General features: G+C 36.3%; 1 protein-coding gene across 3 annotated transcripts in view; it reads right to left on the reverse strand.

Moving 5' to 3' along the window:
- Positions 1 to 461: 461 nt before the first annotated feature.
- The window catches only part of Trappc11 (trafficking protein particle complex subunit 11), a 38,566-nt gene continuing 21,303 nt past the window's right edge, over positions 462 to 17,724 (reverse strand). For 2 of the 3 annotated variants that reach the window (XM_070016420.1, XM_070016422.1), the window contains 12 exons: positions 16,079 to 16,234; positions 14,471 to 14,658; positions 14,219 to 14,367; positions 13,664 to 13,785; positions 13,032 to 13,151; positions 11,352 to 11,417; positions 11,103 to 11,259; positions 8,269 to 8,380; positions 6,569 to 6,660; positions 5,269 to 5,402; positions 3,358 to 3,525; positions 462 to 1,832 (listed from right to left, as the gene is read on the reverse strand). In XM_070016420.1, the coding sequence (XP_069872521.1) occupies positions 1,788 to 1,832; positions 3,358 to 3,525; positions 5,269 to 5,402; positions 6,569 to 6,660; positions 8,269 to 8,380; positions 11,103 to 11,259; positions 11,352 to 11,417; positions 13,032 to 13,151; positions 13,664 to 13,785; positions 14,219 to 14,367; positions 14,471 to 14,658; positions 16,079 to 16,234 (1,509 nt within the window). In that variant the 3' untranslated portion in view covers positions 462 to 1,787. The remainder of the gene's footprint in view (positions 1,833 to 3,357; positions 3,526 to 5,268; positions 5,403 to 6,568; positions 6,661 to 8,268; positions 8,381 to 11,102; positions 11,260 to 11,351; positions 11,418 to 13,031; positions 13,152 to 13,663; positions 13,786 to 14,218; positions 14,368 to 14,470; positions 14,659 to 16,078; positions 16,235 to 17,724) is intronic. The other variant, XM_070016423.1, reaches the window with a different exon arrangement.

Raw genomic sequence — 17,724 nt, forward strand, 5'->3', positions numbered from 1 at the left:
ATAATATGGAGTTGTCTAGGAGCTGCATAAAGTCCTGTTCAGCCTTCTCATGAAAAGAGGTAAGAGATGTCACCAGTTGAGGACAAACTTTAGGTCAAGGGCTGCCCATTATTGGTGTTAATATCCAATATTCTTTGGGTATCAATCTACAGCACCCTAGAGAAAAGCCAGACACACAGGGGCTAAGTAACAGTAATCTAAACAGAAAGTTTCAGAGTTGGGATTTGATCCCAATGAGCTGATTCTCACTCACTCTCCAATGGCCTCTACTTAAAGAAGCATGTCCTCCCAAGAAAGCCCATTCCAGTGTACAAGTCTTAGGAAAGGTAGACAGCCAGCTCTAGAATATGATACCCAGGTCCCAATCCTGCCTTTCTACTCCACCTCATGAACCACTTAGTCGAAGTTGTTTAATGAAGCTGAAATAAAACAAGTTTAAAATAAAGGAATATATACAAGTGTAGTTGAGAGAACATATTTATTTACTATTTCCTTTTTACAATGGCTACACTTTTTAAATAATAAAATTTTCTAAGAAATCAGGTAGTTAACTTACTCAGATATTTTAACAAAGAAAATAATACTCTAATTTTTTTATTTACATTAATTTCAAGAATTCCAAATAGTTCTTTTGAAACTACTCCATGGAACTAAAAAGCTGTTATTCAGACCTGAGTCATTGTCAGGAAGTTTAGGACTCATGCTGTTATTATCAGGTCTTTGCAGTTCAGGTTCTTTCAGAAAGAAGTACCTACTTCATAAATGATACCCTCTCTCAAACTTTTTTTTTCCTACCCCAGTTTTATTAAATACAAATTAAGTATTTTTCTTTCTGTAATAGCAAATGGTTCAAATAAGGCTGAACATGAATCATTGACTAATACAAGGACTTTAAATATAGAAATAAAAGTTAACTTTTCCAAAGTCAAAGAATAAGGTTATATACAAACAGGACTTGGAATCTATATGCTGATTCCAAAATTGCAATGCATCTGTGAACTCTGCAGTGAAACAAGAGCATTCCACCCCTGCTGTGGAGAAGGTCTATCATACAACATTCAGTCAACTGAGGATGGACTAGTCATTTTTGCTTGTGCAGAATCAACAAGATCTTCCCAAGACTGAATGAGCAGTCCTGTGGCTTTCTTCCTTTTCCATAAACCCAACGAGGCTACAATGAAGTTCAACTCTCGATGAGCCGCTTACAACAGCTCTCTCACACTTTTTGATCAATAAAAACATTTTGACGTCTTTTAAACTGCTTTCATTAAAACTGTCTGGAGATTTCCTATGTCAGTCACACAGCAGTATATACTGCTCTCTGATCATGAGTGGCAATTAGGATGGGTTCTCTTTAGACTGGCCAACTCTTAGGACACTCACCAGGGATTCAGTACTTTCCTGGTACAGATACTGCATGTACTCTCTTCTCTGTCTGGTCATATTTAGGATGCCTATCTTACCACTGATATTGCACAGACAAATCACTTACTTACTTTCCTTTAAGAATTTACTGTTCATAAAATGACTTTCCACAGTAACAATTGTCTGACACCCTTTCACATCACACTGACAAAGATTTCAAATTTTTATTAGTGAAACTATAAGACAGGGTGATTTTCCTAATATTTTCAGCAATAATTCCTCTGAATAGTTGATATGACATCCATTAAAAAATAGAAAAGATGATTTTTTTTTTACCATGATCAAAGCTACAGGTCATCGTAAGACACCTGTGTTGGCTCTGCCTGAGTCCTCTGTAAGAACAAGTCTTCTGGTCTTGATCATCACGCTGCAGCAATAGAGGCATCATCCACGAGTCGACCCTGTGGCTTCACAGTGGGAAAAACAAAGGAGTAATGGTAAGCTCTATTCATTGAAAGGATGTGTGAATTCTTGGAGCAATTTTACAAAAGCAGAATAAATGTGCATAAATGTCTAATTGTCCTCCCTCTTTTACTGTTTCTTTACCTAAACCTGGTGGTTACTGCATAGTCGGGTACTATGTGGGCCCGCTACCCTAGTACCAATGGCAGACATCTCCAGCTGACCATATACTTGACCTACTGAATCCACTTCAGTTAAAACTTCCCTCTCTGTCTTGTGCTCAAGAATCTCCTGCCAATTTATCACCACAGCATGAGAAATGGAAGCTAGTTATCACTCCTGCCTAACTGATGCTTTATTCTTTCTCTCTTTGCTCAAGGCTCTCTTAAATTTCAAACCTTAAGTATGTTTAATGAAGTGTTTTCTAGATGCAAAAGAAGCTGTATGAGTAAGCCTTCAAAGATAAAGGCAAGAAGAGTTTGGGGTCATTGATACAGACAAATTTATAATATTCTAAATCCTGAACAAGGAAAAACCCTCCAAAACTTGAGTGAGGCAGACACAAAAAAGCAAGTAGTGAGTAATATAACACATCATTCCAAAGGAGGGTATAAATGTATAAGAGGGCACCCAAGAGTCACAGATGTAGTAATATAATGGTTAATATAATGTAGTAATACAATAGCAATATGAAGGACAGAACTGTCTGGAAGAACAGCCTTCTAGGTATCTGGGAGTGACCAAGTCAAAGGGGGAAAGTGAGCCACGTACTTGTCCTTCTCTTATATGCTGAGTACGATCAAATGATCATCATAGGTATTCTAGAAACTGAATCATTCCTTAAGACTGATACATTTATCAGTGTACAGTTTCTGACAGAAAGACTCACATGTAGGTATTCAGAAGAGAGTCTCAGAAGAGACTTGAATATAGGTATTAAAGAATTATAGAGCCAGGTGTCAGTGGCTCACACCTATAATCCTAGCTACTCTGGAGGCTGAGATCTGAGGATCATGGTTCAAAGTCATCCCAGGCAGGAAAGTCTGTGAGACATTTATCTCCAATTAACCACCAGAAAATGGGAAGAGGCGCTATGGCTCAAGTAGTAGAGTGCTGGCCTTGAGCTGAAGAGCACAGGGACAGCACCCAGGCCCAGAGTTCAAGCCCCACAACCGACCACAAAAAGAAAAAAAAAAAAAGAATTATAAAGAATTAGGGAGGTCAAGGCATATTTAGAAAGTTAATATATTTGATAAAAACTAGTTATAAACTATAGCATTAAAACATACTTAACTAAGTCACAGAAAGAGCATAGTCAAGGATACTTAAGGAATAAATCATTAATTATCTAAGGGGATAAAAATCTTGGATTTTGGCTTTAGCTTATATAAATGCTACTATAGCAATGAATGGTAATCTTCAAAATTCAGATAAGACTATCACTGTCACAAACTATTCAGTGAGGTTTACATAAAAAAAAGTCTGCTTTTAAGACAATGACTTTTAAAGACCAGAAAATTTGAGCCATACCTTTACAAAAATACTGGTAGGTATAAAACGTTTGAGCAGCTGATTTGTGAAGTTAGGAAATCTAAGTAGGTTGATGTTGAGATACGGTAGTTGCTGGTATCCTGCCATTAGAGGATAGAAATTGTATAACATTTCCTGTTCGGTGCCAGGTAGAATGCGTAATCGAATCTAATCATAAATGGTTAGAGAAAAATAATTAAACACATATACTTGCAATATATATATATATATATATATATATATATATATATATATATACACACACACATGTAAAATCTATACACATACATATGTATTTAGCTCAATTATTTACAAAAGATAAATATCTAACTATTTTCAACGAAATATTCACTTTTTCCTCTATTCTTCCTTCCAGGATTCTAAAATGTAGGCCTAAATCAGTTGGAGGCTAGGATAAGGCACACAGGAATGTATTAACAAATTTACATAGCATGATTTCTCAGCTTCTATCTATATGAATCATGATGTCTCAGTTTTTATCATGATCTAAAAGCAACTACACCTACTGAAGTAGACAGCAATAGTCAGGTTACGATTTTGGTTTAGGTAAGGTAGATATTATGTTTCCAAGACGTTAAGGAAATTCATTAAAATATGACTCTTGCCAGAGGCTGATGGTTCACACCTGTAATCATAGCGTTTCAGGGAACTGAGATCTAAGGTCACAGTTCAAAGCCAGCCAGGAAAATTTGAGACTCTTATTTTCAAAAATGCCAGAAACTGAGCTGTGGCTCAAGTGGTAGAGCACTAGTCTTGAGCAAAAAGTGCAAGGATAGCACCAAGGTCCTGAGTTTAAGCCCTAGGTACACACATACAAATATGACTCTCTATAGATGGGTGAAGGTAACACAAGCCAGTTGTTTCTGTTTGTTTTCTTTTAGTGATTTTACCACTTGCTTATACAATCAACTTCAGGAAAAAAGGTGTTTGGAATCTTAATAATACTTTAAAAGAATGAAAATGGTATGATTTAGTATTGTTATATTTCATAACAATTTATAAATAAATACCTGAAAACATCAGGATGTTTGAGCAAAGTGTATTCATTTGTAACTGAGATATGTGTACACATATATATGCATATGATATATCAGAAATAATTTATATATACACATATTTAATATTTTAATATGATACATGGATATTAAAGCATACTTCATATATAATTATATTTTTGCATTTAAGAATCTACAGAGCAAAGCTGACTGGACTTGCATATTGTCTGTTCCTATAATTACAATTGGGCCTTTATTAATAGAAAGTACTACCACTCAAGGAGTAGCTGTTAAACACTTTTCTAGTACTATCAGTGGAGTGTAATTTTGCCTGAGTGTTATGTTGACTCTTTTTAAAACCTGATAAAAATGTACCCATCTAATTTGACTGAACAAATAAAAAGTCTGGAGTCATTTATATGAAATTTTATCTACACATATCAAAGTAAATTCTGTGCAAGATGAAAATTTCTATACAACTTCACTGAGAGTTCAGAACAGGCTTTTAACATTGGTATACTCATGTCTCTAGGCTCAAATTAGCACCCCTCCTACCCAGCACACAGAATAAATAAAGGAGGAATTTTCAGTAAACAAGGGAGAAATTTAAGTTTGCCTGGTATATTATTTTACAATATAGCAAGGTGACCCATGAACTTTTGTTTTATTAAGAGAAAGAACTTAAATGATTTAGATGATCTGAAAAGGGAAACCCACCTTTGTAGGAATCTGAACTTTTTTCAAAAGTGCTTATAAATTTCAGTAACAAAACAATTCAAATACTGATTAAGTGACTTAATAACTCAATCAGTTCATTTATTTAAAAAAATCCAGCTCCATTTCTGGACCATATATTTGTGTCTACACCAGCAACATCATGAAAAACAACCTGTACCTGTTTGAGACCTGAGAACATGAAGGCATCACTGGGTTCCACGGAAATCTCCACATCTTGAACTAAGTCGGTCTTATTCTGTAGGTGATACTTGACAGGTAATGATTCTCTGACACGCCCAAATGACGGTAGATCTACAGAAAAAGGTGACACATTTCTTTTTCGTTTTTGTTCTTTTTATCATTTATGGGTCCTTTTTGTAAAATAATTTCATTCAATAGAATGTAATAACATTCAAATTATGGTATTACTCTATTTTTTCCAGATAAGAAAATTCTTTAATTGGACAATAGTTATGGAATTATGATAAAACACAGTAAGTCTCCTAAAAACAATTGACTTAGAAAGGGCCTGGCTATCAGAAGAAAAATAATGGAGAGTGTAACAATGCTCAATAGGAAATGGACTCATTACCTTGCTCATGTAACTGTAACCGCTCTACAGTATCTTTACAAAAAAAAATATATAAATATATATATAAAGAAATACTTTGAGGCTGGGCGCTGGTGGCTCACACCTGTAATCCTAGCTACTCAAGAGGCTGAGATCTGAGGATCGCGGTTCAAAGCCAGCCCGGGCAGGAGAGACCGTGAGACTCCTATCTCTAATAAACCACCAGAAAACTAGAAGTGGCGCTGTAGCTCAAGTGGTAGAGCGCTTGCCTTGAGCTGAAGAGCTGAGGGACAGTGCCCAGGCCCAGAGTTCAAGCCCCACGACCGACAAAAAAAAAAAAAAATACTTTGGGTAGAATCAAATGTATATATAAAAAAAGGAATTGAATGTAATTTAAAATAATATAAAAATTTAAAAAATACCAAAACTTGATTCCTAAACTAAAACAACCTAAAGTTATGTTTTTTAGTGAAACTATAAAACTTTCATTCATCTATATATACATATTATTTATATCTTTGGCTGAAATTTGGTTTTTATTTTTTTTTCTAGGATACAAAAATAGGGAATGCTTCACAATTTTTTTTTTTTTGGGTCCAGTCATGGTTCCTGGGGTTGGGTGGGGGGTGTGGGGGGAGGAGAGGAAGGGATGGGAAGGGATGGGAAGGGGAAACAAAGGAGGAGGCAACAATGCTTGATAAGAAATGTACATTATCTTGCCCATGTAATTGTAACCCCTCTGTACAGTATTTTCACAATTAAAAAAAAGAAAAAAAATCCACAAGACTCAAAAAAAAAGAAAAGCTGGAAATGGTAGAGGCAGGAGATGGATGGTAATGTGGAAAGTAGTACTGGAAGAGGAGTGGCAGAGGTTCATTAGGGAGAGTGATTTCTGAACTCCTGATACCTGCGCTCACATGGAGAGGAACATTCTCTACAATCACATGTGGCAGCGTGATGACAGTACTGATGACAGGGATGTTTTCCATGGCTGAAGTCCTACAGCAGAAGAGGTCAGATTGTAAACCCACATTTTATGCAAAAGTTAAAAAAAATCAAATACAGGAACTGTATTAATTTCAAAGGGAGTATAAATTACCATTTCCCAAAACATAATTAATGGAAAGTACTGGAAGAACAAGCTTATAGAATGCTATTTTTGTTTTGAATATTTCCATTTGGAAAAAAATGGCTGCTTCACAATTTAAAAAAAAAAAATCGCTGCTATCTTCTACCAGTGGGATAAGTACTCATGGCTACTGTCTGTTACCAGTGGGATAAATACAACAGTGGTTGATGTTTGTAACCAGTGGGGTAAATCAGGAGTTGTGTCAGACTGTCAATAATGAAGCACACCATTTCATGTTTTGGACTTTCTGGACTTTCTCAATGCAAAAGTAATGCAGTGGGGCTGGGAAGGTGGCTCAGTGGTAGAGCGCTAGCCTTGCATGAATGAGGCCCTGGGTTCGATTCCTCAGCACCACATAAGCAAAAAGAAAAAAGCTGGAAGTGGTGCTGTGGCTCAAGTGGTAGAGCACTAGCCTTGAGCTGAAGAGCTGAGGGACAGCACCCAGGCCCAGAGTTCAGTCCTCATGACTGGACCGCCCCCCCCCACCAAAAAAAGTAATGCAGTGATTTACACTGTGACACAAATTTTTAATATCACTGAGGATGGTTCACAATGACTTTTAAAAAATACTGTTAAGGGGCTGGGAAGATGACTCAGTGGTAGAGTACTTGCCTTGCATGCAACTGCCTTGAAACAATACAACAATTTAAAAGCTGAAATCTTACAAAAAACCATTGTATACCTCTCTCATTTACTTAGGTATCCTTTTAATGCTTTCAAGTTTTGTATTTTCCTCCATAAAAGAACAAAAATCTTCCATCATATAGTCCTGAAACTGTGATTGCTATGTAAATGATAATTCCATTTAAAATACTTGTGTAGAGGTTTTTGATATGGAGAAATGTATACATACGTATTTTATTCAGCAACCACACTGAAACTTTTTTTTTGTCTGATACTGGGACTCAAACCTGGTATCTGATACTTAAGCTCATTGGCTGGCTCTCTACAACCTGAGCCATGTCTCCAACCCTTGAAACTCTTAATTCTCCTAGGTTTTCTACCAGTAGTAGAAACCTTTCTTCTGCCAAGGGCCATACAGATATCTATAACATCATTTACAGACCATACAAAATTATCAGTAGAGGCAGATGGCCCAGGACAGCTGACAGGAAATATAGAAGAAACATACATGCCTGTCCTGGTATATACTAAATGATTGCTCAAGCTTCATATATTGTGTGAACAGGATATTTCCCATCCCTGAAATAATCCTAGTGGCTGCAAATGAGGACAGTTTCATCTGATGTTTTCCAATAATTTTATCTTCAGATTTAGTCTGACTAAAAATTCATTAGCACATAAGTAACAAATTGTGATAAACACAAATAAAAGTTGAATTTTTCATTTCAATCTTTGTATTTTTAATACCATACTACTCACTCATGTGTCTTTTATTCTACTCTTACAGAATGATAAATTATAATAATAAAGGTATGAGAACAACAAAGAAGAGATAGGGTTAATAGAATTTTTACCTTTTCCAGGAGATAATATAAAGTCCAGTTGCTACTCCACCTTCAACATTTCCAACAGATGGGCATCGCAGACAAAAGCATTCACTAGCACTCTCTCCAGTCTGTAAGACAACTACAAGAAAGAATCTTTATAATCTTATGCAAAGATTTCATCTAGGAGTTTCACATTCATATCATATAACAAAGTACCAGATTAATTAAATAATATTTATAGGGACTCAGAAACTAATACTGAATGCTTTTTCAAGATCACAAAGGCCAGTGGCCTTGAAATATAGTAAATATTTTAAGAAAATAATTATATTTATATAATATTCATGGAATATTTAATATTAATAGAAACCAGTGTAGCATCTGTATATCTGTGACAGACATCTACTAAGTTAGTGAGTAGGGAGCATGGAGACAGAATGATACCTTGTGATTTTTTTTTCCAAATTATTTTACTTCTACAAAGAAAGACTTTTAGGTACAAAGAAAGAGAAATCTTTCATTACCATAAGTATTCAGAATGTTTCTTTAAAAAATTCTGGCTTTCTCTAAGTAAATATTTATTATTGATAGTATATAAGTAGTACAAATACTACTGATACTTCAATATTGTCTAGTGTGGTCACTGACCTTTTTGTGCAAGGAAGGTTTCCTTTTGTAAGTTTTCAAGTAAATTCCCTGATGACAAGCTAAGCATTCACCTACATCAAGTCTGCCTGACCTTTCAGCATTTTACAGTCTATGTCACTTTGAAATGTGAGTGAGCAACAGTGCCTACTATCTAACTCCAGTATTGGCAAACCTGGGATTGCCACTCTGAAGTAATAACATTCCTCAACATTGGTTTTTTAAAAATTAGTTTTCTAATGAAGAAGACTGATGGATTAATCAATCTTTGCTTATGACTGACAATTATCCACAGATAAAAGGAAAAAAGCTAGGTTAACTCATGCTTTTAAATTCCTTTACATAATTTTAAGAACTAAGAAATTATATTGAGCCCAGAAAGTTATAAAAGGTACATCAATTCAGTGCCCTGGAGATAGCTTAAAAACAAAACAAAACAAAAAAAATCCTGGGCCATTCATATTAAATTACCAAATTACCTCCCTAAGTTCTAAGCAAGATCAATTTGTGACAGAGAAATACTACAGATGGAGGAAGGAGCCATGACAAGAAGGGCAAGTAGCTTCTAGATTCTCCCTTAGACCCTTAAGAGGAATGAATGCACATGTCTGTATCAACACTAGCTTTTAGGACTTCTATACTCCAGAGCTAAAGGCAATAAATTTGTGCAACTAACTTGTGGTTACTTATATGGCAGCAACAGGAAGGATATTAATATAGCACAGGTTCAAACAAGAGATTATTTCTAATTTAATATAAACCCTTATTAAATGATGCTACAATACAGAAATGTACATATACAGCCCTGTCTCTAACAGAATACACAATTTACAGAGCCAGATTTATAACCAAATGCAATATAAGGGAATAATTATTATTATAGATGTATGTGCAAAATACTGTAAGAGTAAAGAAGGAAGAGTACACAGCCCTGCTTGCGAAGATCAAGAAATCAAAAAGAGCAAGTAAGAATCGAACAGGCTGACAAGAGTAGTGTGAAGGTTCTGAGCAAGCAATAACACATTCACAGGCCTATGAGGACAATGTTTAGTAGGCATGGTAAGTTGTTCTAGTTGTAATCTGAGAATAAGAATAAAGTACAGACTTCTGCAGAAGATGCTGGGAAGGTATGCCAGTGCCTGACTAGATAAGGATTCATATATTATGGTAGTCTGTAAAGTACAAATGACCAATTCAGGGTTGCTTTTTGAGGAAGCAAACATTAGAACCAAGAGTACAAATAAGTCCAAAGTACATAGGATTAAAAATGTGTTGTTTGGGGTTTTAATTTGTTCTATAAATTGTTTTAGTGATTTAAGAAATTTATCCTCTACTTTTCTCTAATTTGTAGTTTAATAAACATCTTATCTCATTTGAAATTATAAACAATATTTGGTTTAAATTAAGAAAAAATTAAAATATTCAAACATACATCAGCTGTAGTAGGACATGCTACTTGGAAGGTAGGAGAAAGGAAGGATTTTTGGTTTGTGTTAACCAGCCAAAAAGTTACCTGACTACCTTACAAACAAAGCTGGGCACAGTGATATACTCCTGCAATCTCATGTACTCAAGCCATGCAGGCAAGGTAGATGACAGTCCTAGGGACTGATTGGGAAGCCAATCAAAAACAACTAAAATCAAAAGGACTGAGAGATGGCTCAAGTAGTAGTGTTCACCAAATAAGCAGGAGGCCCTGATTTCAATCCCTAGAATCACCAAAAAAGAAATTTAAACATGAAAAAATTCCTATTTTACTTTCAAATTATTTTTACAGTGTAATGTCCTCAGAGTAAGAAATCTCATGGCTTAAAATAAGGTAGACACAGCTGGGTGCTGGGAGCTCAGGCCTGTAATCCTAGCTACTCAGGAGGCTGAGATCTGAGGATTGCAGTTCAAAGCTAGCCCAGGCAGTTAAGTCCATGAGACTCTTACCTCCAATTAACCACCAGAAAACAGGAAGTGGCACTGTGGCTCAAGTGGTAGAGGGCTTGTCTTGAGCTGAAGAGCTCAGGGACAGCGCCTAGGACCACAGTTCAAGCCCCACGACCAAAAAAAAAAAAAAAAGAGGTAAACACAAACAAATGGTCATTAACTCTAATAACACATGTATTATTTCTTCTGTGAATGTCTCAAGGTCCCTCATGAAGTAAAAAGCTAATAACTGTTCCCCCAGCACTCTTTCTAGACCTTAGATGGGAGTGATGCAGTTTTACCTCTGTCCAGTTGGGACTCCAGCTGATCCACTGAAGTCATCGATGAAGCAAGCTTCAGCTCACTGGAAACAACTGTGAGGGCCCAGGGTGAGGCACTTAAGAGGTCCGTCATGAGCAGAAAGGGAATGTCAGCATAGACCCTTTCCAGGTGCTCAAACTGTTACCAATGAGAGGAGTGATTAAGGCATTTTATTTCCTTCTATTTCTATCATCTCAATGTTTCCAGTAGGCATCACAGGCATTACATACCTTTGTGGAAACAAACTTAACTGCAACATCAAATGGAAAGACTGTTTCTATAGTTACAGTTTCATCCTGCAAGAAAATGCAAAGGGCATATTCAAATGGCTTTTTTTTTTTTTTTTTTTGGTCAGTTGTGGGGCCTGAACTCTGGGCCTGAGCACTGACCCTCAGCTCTTCAGCTCAAGGCCAGCACTCTATCTCTTAAGCCACAGCGCCATTTCGGGCGTTTTTGCTTATGTGGTGCTGAGGAATTGAACCCAGGGCCTCATGCATGCAAAGCAAGTACTCTACCACTGAGCTACTTACCCAGCCCAGCTTTTCTAAACTTTTTGCATAAATAAAAATATGAAAGTAGAAGACATACAAAGAATAATTCGTAATTAATGAACAAATTATATTTGAACTATATTAAGAAGCAAGAGTTGTGTTCTTGTGAACATGTCTGTAGAGGCCCACTGTTTCTAAGTTGTCTGTGACTATATAAAAACTCACACCATAAAGTGCTTTCTTCTACTTTATTTACCTCAGGATTCAGTGAAGAAGGCAAGCAGCATGGTCACCAATTTACACAAGAGGAGCCAGATGTTAAGGATAAAGTGACTTGTCTAAGGCCATAAATGGTACTAAGCCTAGAATCTAGGCCTTCCCTTCATTCAAGTTATTTACCTCACCTTGACTCAAGATAATTATGTCTGTATTATTTAATGCTCATAATCACCAAGGAGATAGGTGCTATTATGATTGATATTTTAAGATGAGGAGGTCACACAGATAGCACATAAGTGACAAAGGCAAAAACTTTACCCAAACTGATTATGGAGCTCTATTCTTAACCAATATGCTACCTTTCCTAAGACTCTGTTCAAAAAACAACATGGTTATTATACTTTTCAAAACAAATAACCTACACTATAGGTAGGAAACTTTTAAACATAGTTGTGTTAGTTAAAAGCTCACGCTGTGCTGGATACCAGACTCTTGATTATAATTGTAGCTACTCAGGAGACTGAGATGTGAGAATTACAGTTTGAAGCCAGCCTGGTCAGGATTAATCATCAAAAGCCAGATATGGAGGCATGGCTCAAGTGGTAGAATACCAGCCATGAGTGAAAAAGCCTAGCAAGAGCACAAGGCCTGACTTCAAGCCCTCGTATTAGCAAAAGGAAAAATAAGAAAAACTCACACTGAAATGCAAGATTGATGTGGATTTCCATCCTAGCCAGATACATGCTTACATGTTTATATAAGCTATGTGGCTCTGGAAAGAACTATGTAGCTTTAGGACATCACACATATAACAGGAGTGGCTTTAAGTTTCATTTTCATAATCCCCAAAGGGTCGTTAGAATTAAATGAGACAATGCACATCCACTTCTGAGACTGGTAGCCTTATTTATTTCCTAATGACTATTTGAGTTCAGTACTTTACTAGGCTATCTGAAATCTTTGACAGTAATTACATGCCTTCCTCTCACAACTGGAAATACTAATCACCTTTATGGCAAATTTTTCTCTCCTAATAACTTAATAAAAAGCCCATTGCTCAGAATCTGTACAGTAACTAAACTACAAATCCCCAAATTTCTAGACTGTTTGTTCTTCTGGAGTGAGAAAGCTGACACAACACTCTTGCCAAGAAGATGAGAAAGATTCTTCATGAGGTAGTTACAGAAAAAAAAAAAATACCTTGTGACACTTGCAAACGATTTCTTTTTCTTCAACAGTTGTATTGATCAGGTAAGAAACATATACAAGAAACATTCTTGAACCCACTGTTCCACAGCGAATATATAATGTTTTTTCCAGCTGTGACAAAGTAAGTGATATATTTTAATTACTATTAAAGAATTCCTCCTGATACATGTTCACTGTACTTCTTGGCTAAATTCACTAACATTTACACAAGTTTTCAGAATAACTACTGTAACTAAGGAAAACCTGTACCCTGTACCCGCCACTGCCATCAGTGGGATCCTAACTACTCCAACTCCTTTCACTACCACCCTTAGCCTCGCAACAATTTTGTCATAATTAGATTGGAAACAGAAATAGACTGAAGGTTACTGCACTAAATTATAGGCAACAATTACTTTATCAGCAACTAGTTCTTCAAATCAAAATTATTTGTTCTAAAATAACTCACAAAAACTCTCTTCTAAAATATTTTACACATTTAAATATGGGAAAAGTGTTCATTGGTTAAATCACTCTTTTAGTCCTAGAAAATGCTGATTATAGGTGCTGAAACTGCCTAAAACTCATTGAATACATAAAACTAGAAAGCAATTTCATCCACAATCCCAGTTGACCAAGTTCACCTGTTCTCCTGGATATAAGTCTCCAACAGGTATGTCAGTGAGTAAAGCTGGGTAGGATTCATCACATAGTTCTGTTCCATGAAGAGTCACATGAGTTTTCTGGGTTAAGTTGGCATCCTGTCCTAAGAGGATTAATACAATGATGTTTTAAGATATAGAGAATTCAGACATTATCACAGTAATCTATATAAGAAGCACTGTATCATAATTGTTTATTTTAGTGCCAGTACTAGCACTCAAACCTAAGGCCCTGTGCTCTTCCTTGGCTTCTTTACTCAAGGCTGGTACTCTACCACTTTAGACACACCTCCATTACTGGCTTTTTTTCTGATTGATAGAGGAAACAGTCTCTCAGAATTGTCTGCCTGGGCTGGCTTCAAACATCAATTTTCAGATTTCAGCCTTCTAAATAGCTAGGATTAAAGATGTGAGTGAGCCTATGGCATCCAGATACAGTATATTACTATCTTTTAAAACAAACATCCTATTGTTGACACAGTGGTATTTACTTTGTTAGATTAATACTGAAAAACTTACAAAACAATGCATACTTACCTGGCTTTAAACCAGCAGTGAGCTTCACATCCCTGATTTGAGTCTTTTCATGGGACTGAACAGTCACAACCAAAGAATACATTTCATTCATCAAGGCAGGAGGTTCATGTCGCAGATGTACAGAAATGTTTGGAACTCTGGAAATTATCCTTTGAAAAAAAACCTTAGCTTAGTAACCTATTTACAACAAAAAATAACTTAAAGGAAATAGGAGAATGCTGTATAACAAGCTCCTTTACAGGGTAAACTTACATGGTGCTTGCCTGGATGATGATGCTGTCCCAGTGAACCTCATTGTCTGGAAGCTTAGGTCTTCTTTTGAAAGATCGGGCAGCCAGTAGTGCTTCCTGGGAGGAAGCAGCATCTCCTCCCCCTCCCTGCCAATTCAAAACTACACACCTACCAGTCTCACTGCCCAGAACCAGATCCACAGAAGTAATCTGAAAGAGGGAGGTAGGTTAAATATGCCATTTCATACCTGCTTGTCATCACTCCATCAACAAAATTACACTGAGAGCAGCAGATATATAAAGTTTACCTAGGCACCATGGTAACAGGGCCAAAATACTTGTTGAGTCTCATCTGGCTGGGAAACCAGCTCATGATTTCAACTTTTTGTTGTTGTTGTTCAGTTGTGGGACCTGAACTCTGGGCCTGCGCACCATCCTTCAGCTCTTCAGTTCAAGGCTAGCACTCCACCACTTGAGCCACAGTGCCCTTCTGGCTTTTTCTGCTTATGTGGTGCTGAGGAATCAAATCCAGGGCCTCATTTATGCAAGGCAAGCACTCTAACACTGAGCCACCTTCCCAGCCCGGATTTCAACTGCTTTACCTTTAAAACACATACCATAACTTTGGTTTCTATCTAAGAAATGGGACAGTATAGTTATGATGTAACAGTACTTCAGATATAGATGCTCAATCTGTGGATGCTGAAATAAATATCCTACTCTGGCTCACAGCTAGTTGGTTCACAGTTTTTGTTCACAACTAGTGTTCTACCACTGAACCTCATCTCCAGTCCAGCACTTTGTTGGTTAACAGAAGATGAAGTCTTTTTCAGACTTTTCTTCTTGGGCTGACTTCAAACAGAGTTTAGCCTCCTTAGTAGTTAGGATTACAGGTATGAGCTTCAGTGCTTAGCTGAACACAAATGTTTCTCTCAACTAAATCCATTAATGAAAAGATTCAAACTAAAACTATCCATTATAACATATCTGGTAGCTTCCTTAGGTACCAGGTGAAAAATTAAATTATTAGGGATTTAATAAAACCATGAAGGATTTATAAAAAGTGAATAAGCAAAAAACTCAATATTGAATTTAGTCTTTGTTTTCAAGCACAGTCAAATACTACTTAAAACTGATTATTCAGTAATTAAAAATGAGAAATAAGACTGATCTCACTGGGCGCTGGTGGCTCATGCCTGTAATTCTAGCTACTCAGGAGGCTGAGATCTGAGGATCACGGTTCAAAGCCAGCCTGGCAAGAAAAGTTCATGAGACTCTCATCTCCAATAAACCACTCAGAAAACCAGAAGTGGGGCTGTGGCTCAAGTGGTAGAGCGCTAGCTAGCCTTGAGCTGAAGAACTGAGGGACAGTACCCAGGCCCAGAGGTCAAGCCCCATAACCAGCAACAACAACAAAAAGAGCAGTATGTATATTGAATGATAAATGCGTATAATGTGCCTGGCACTCGGGTAGTTTCTGCTGCTCTTGTCACATAAGTCTTAAAAAAAAAAAAAAAAAAAAAGACTGATCTCATTTTTACTGAATATAATTTTGTGTGTTAAATTTTTTGACATAAATATATATTTCTTATGTAGTTTTAAATATTTCTAAACAAATTTCATAACTAACCTCAATTTTCTTTCCAACATCTTCAGTTTTTGCAACAAATTTAAATAACAACTTTCTTGTTTTACCAGGAACTAAGCACATCTTGCCTTGGGTCAAATTTTCTAAAACTTCACTTGCTTTGGTTGCTTCTTCTAGTACACAGAACTGGTTATATTCCTGAAAAAGAGATGATCATGAGTCACAGTTGGTAAACGTCAGCTGTTTTGTTAACACTAAATGCCAAGTTGAAGTGTATTTTATTTCAACTCTACCAATACTGAAATATTATGATGGATTATTAATAAAAATATTTAGACACTGAATTTGGGAACCTCTTTTCTCATTGCTGCCACAAGAATTAGTTTGTTAGCTATTATCTGATTTCTGTAAATATTTAGATATTCCTCTGTTAAGGGAGAAACAAGATTTGTTCTTTGCTGCACTAGATGCTACTACCTATCATCACCTTTGCCTGAAGAGCTTTCTTTTTAATGTGGCCTCTGTAACATTACACCACCTCCTGCTCTCATCTTTCTTGGTTACTTCCTGGTTTTTCTTCAAAGATCTTTTTTCCCCTTTATCTTGTCCTACAAGTTTTGGCCCTTGGCTTGCTTTCAGTTCCACTCTTCTTTGTGTTTGTGTCTTTTGCAAGTTAACTTATTTTCTCATTTTTTACACCTGTATTTTCTCATTTTTTACACCTTTGTGTTGAAATCCTCATATAATTGCCTAAGTCCTTAACTGCAGGCTTATATTCATGACTGTCTAGAGAATAAATCCACTCTCACTTCAATCCCCAATTTGAATATTTATTTCCCTTTCTAGAACAACATATTCCTTACATATGAATCAACGGTGAGGACTTTTACTCATGGATTTACAGAATCAGTATACACATCTATTCAAGAAGTTCGAGATTTCTGACCTTTCAAGAGCCACCTTCCAAACTTGGCAGATGAGTTAACCTCACAGAAAATTCTTAGTCTAACTTTTAAACATTCTGCTTTAATTTTTATTTCTAGTTTATGACGATAAAATAAGCATACAACCTTTTTCTTGATGATTTGGATCCTGAATTTCAAATACGATATACCCAGAAAATAATTCATTTGTTTTATATTCTACTGGAGTACTTTTATTAGTTTTAAATTATGAAAGTATGCCTCTTGTTTTGGTCTCTTTAGTACTAGTCCTGGGGCTTAAACTCAGGGTACCGCCTGAGCTTTTGTGCTCAAGGCTAGCATTCTATCACTTCAGCCATAGCTCCATTTCTGGTTAATTAAAGATAAGAGGTCACGATATTTCTGCCCAGGTTGGCTTTGAAGCATGATCCTCAGACCTCAGTCTTCTGAGTAGCTAGGATCATAGGCATGAGCTGCTGGTGACTATTGCTTTGTTTGAATTAAAAAGAAATGGATTAGCAAGCTACTAAAAGTAAGACAAGAGTACCTGCATTAACCTTATAATACCAAACAGACTATTTCTTGTTGGAACTGGCTAGAAGGAAAAAAAAAAAAAAAGAATCTGTCCTGTGGAACTCAGATAATAATGGGGAAAAATTTTACCAAAAATTGTCACAAACAGGTGGTAAAACCACAGATGTGATACATACTCTCTCTATAGAGATCTATCTATATCTATATATATTTTATATAAATATAGACAAA

Source organism: Dipodomys merriami, unplaced genomic scaffold (genome assembly GCF_024711535.1).
Source record: "Dipodomys merriami isolate MVZ:Mamm:240054 unplaced genomic scaffold, mDipMer1.0.p SCAF_12, whole genome shotgun sequence".
Taxonomy (NCBI): domain Eukaryota; kingdom Metazoa; phylum Chordata; class Mammalia; order Rodentia; family Heteromyidae; genus Dipodomys; species Dipodomys merriami.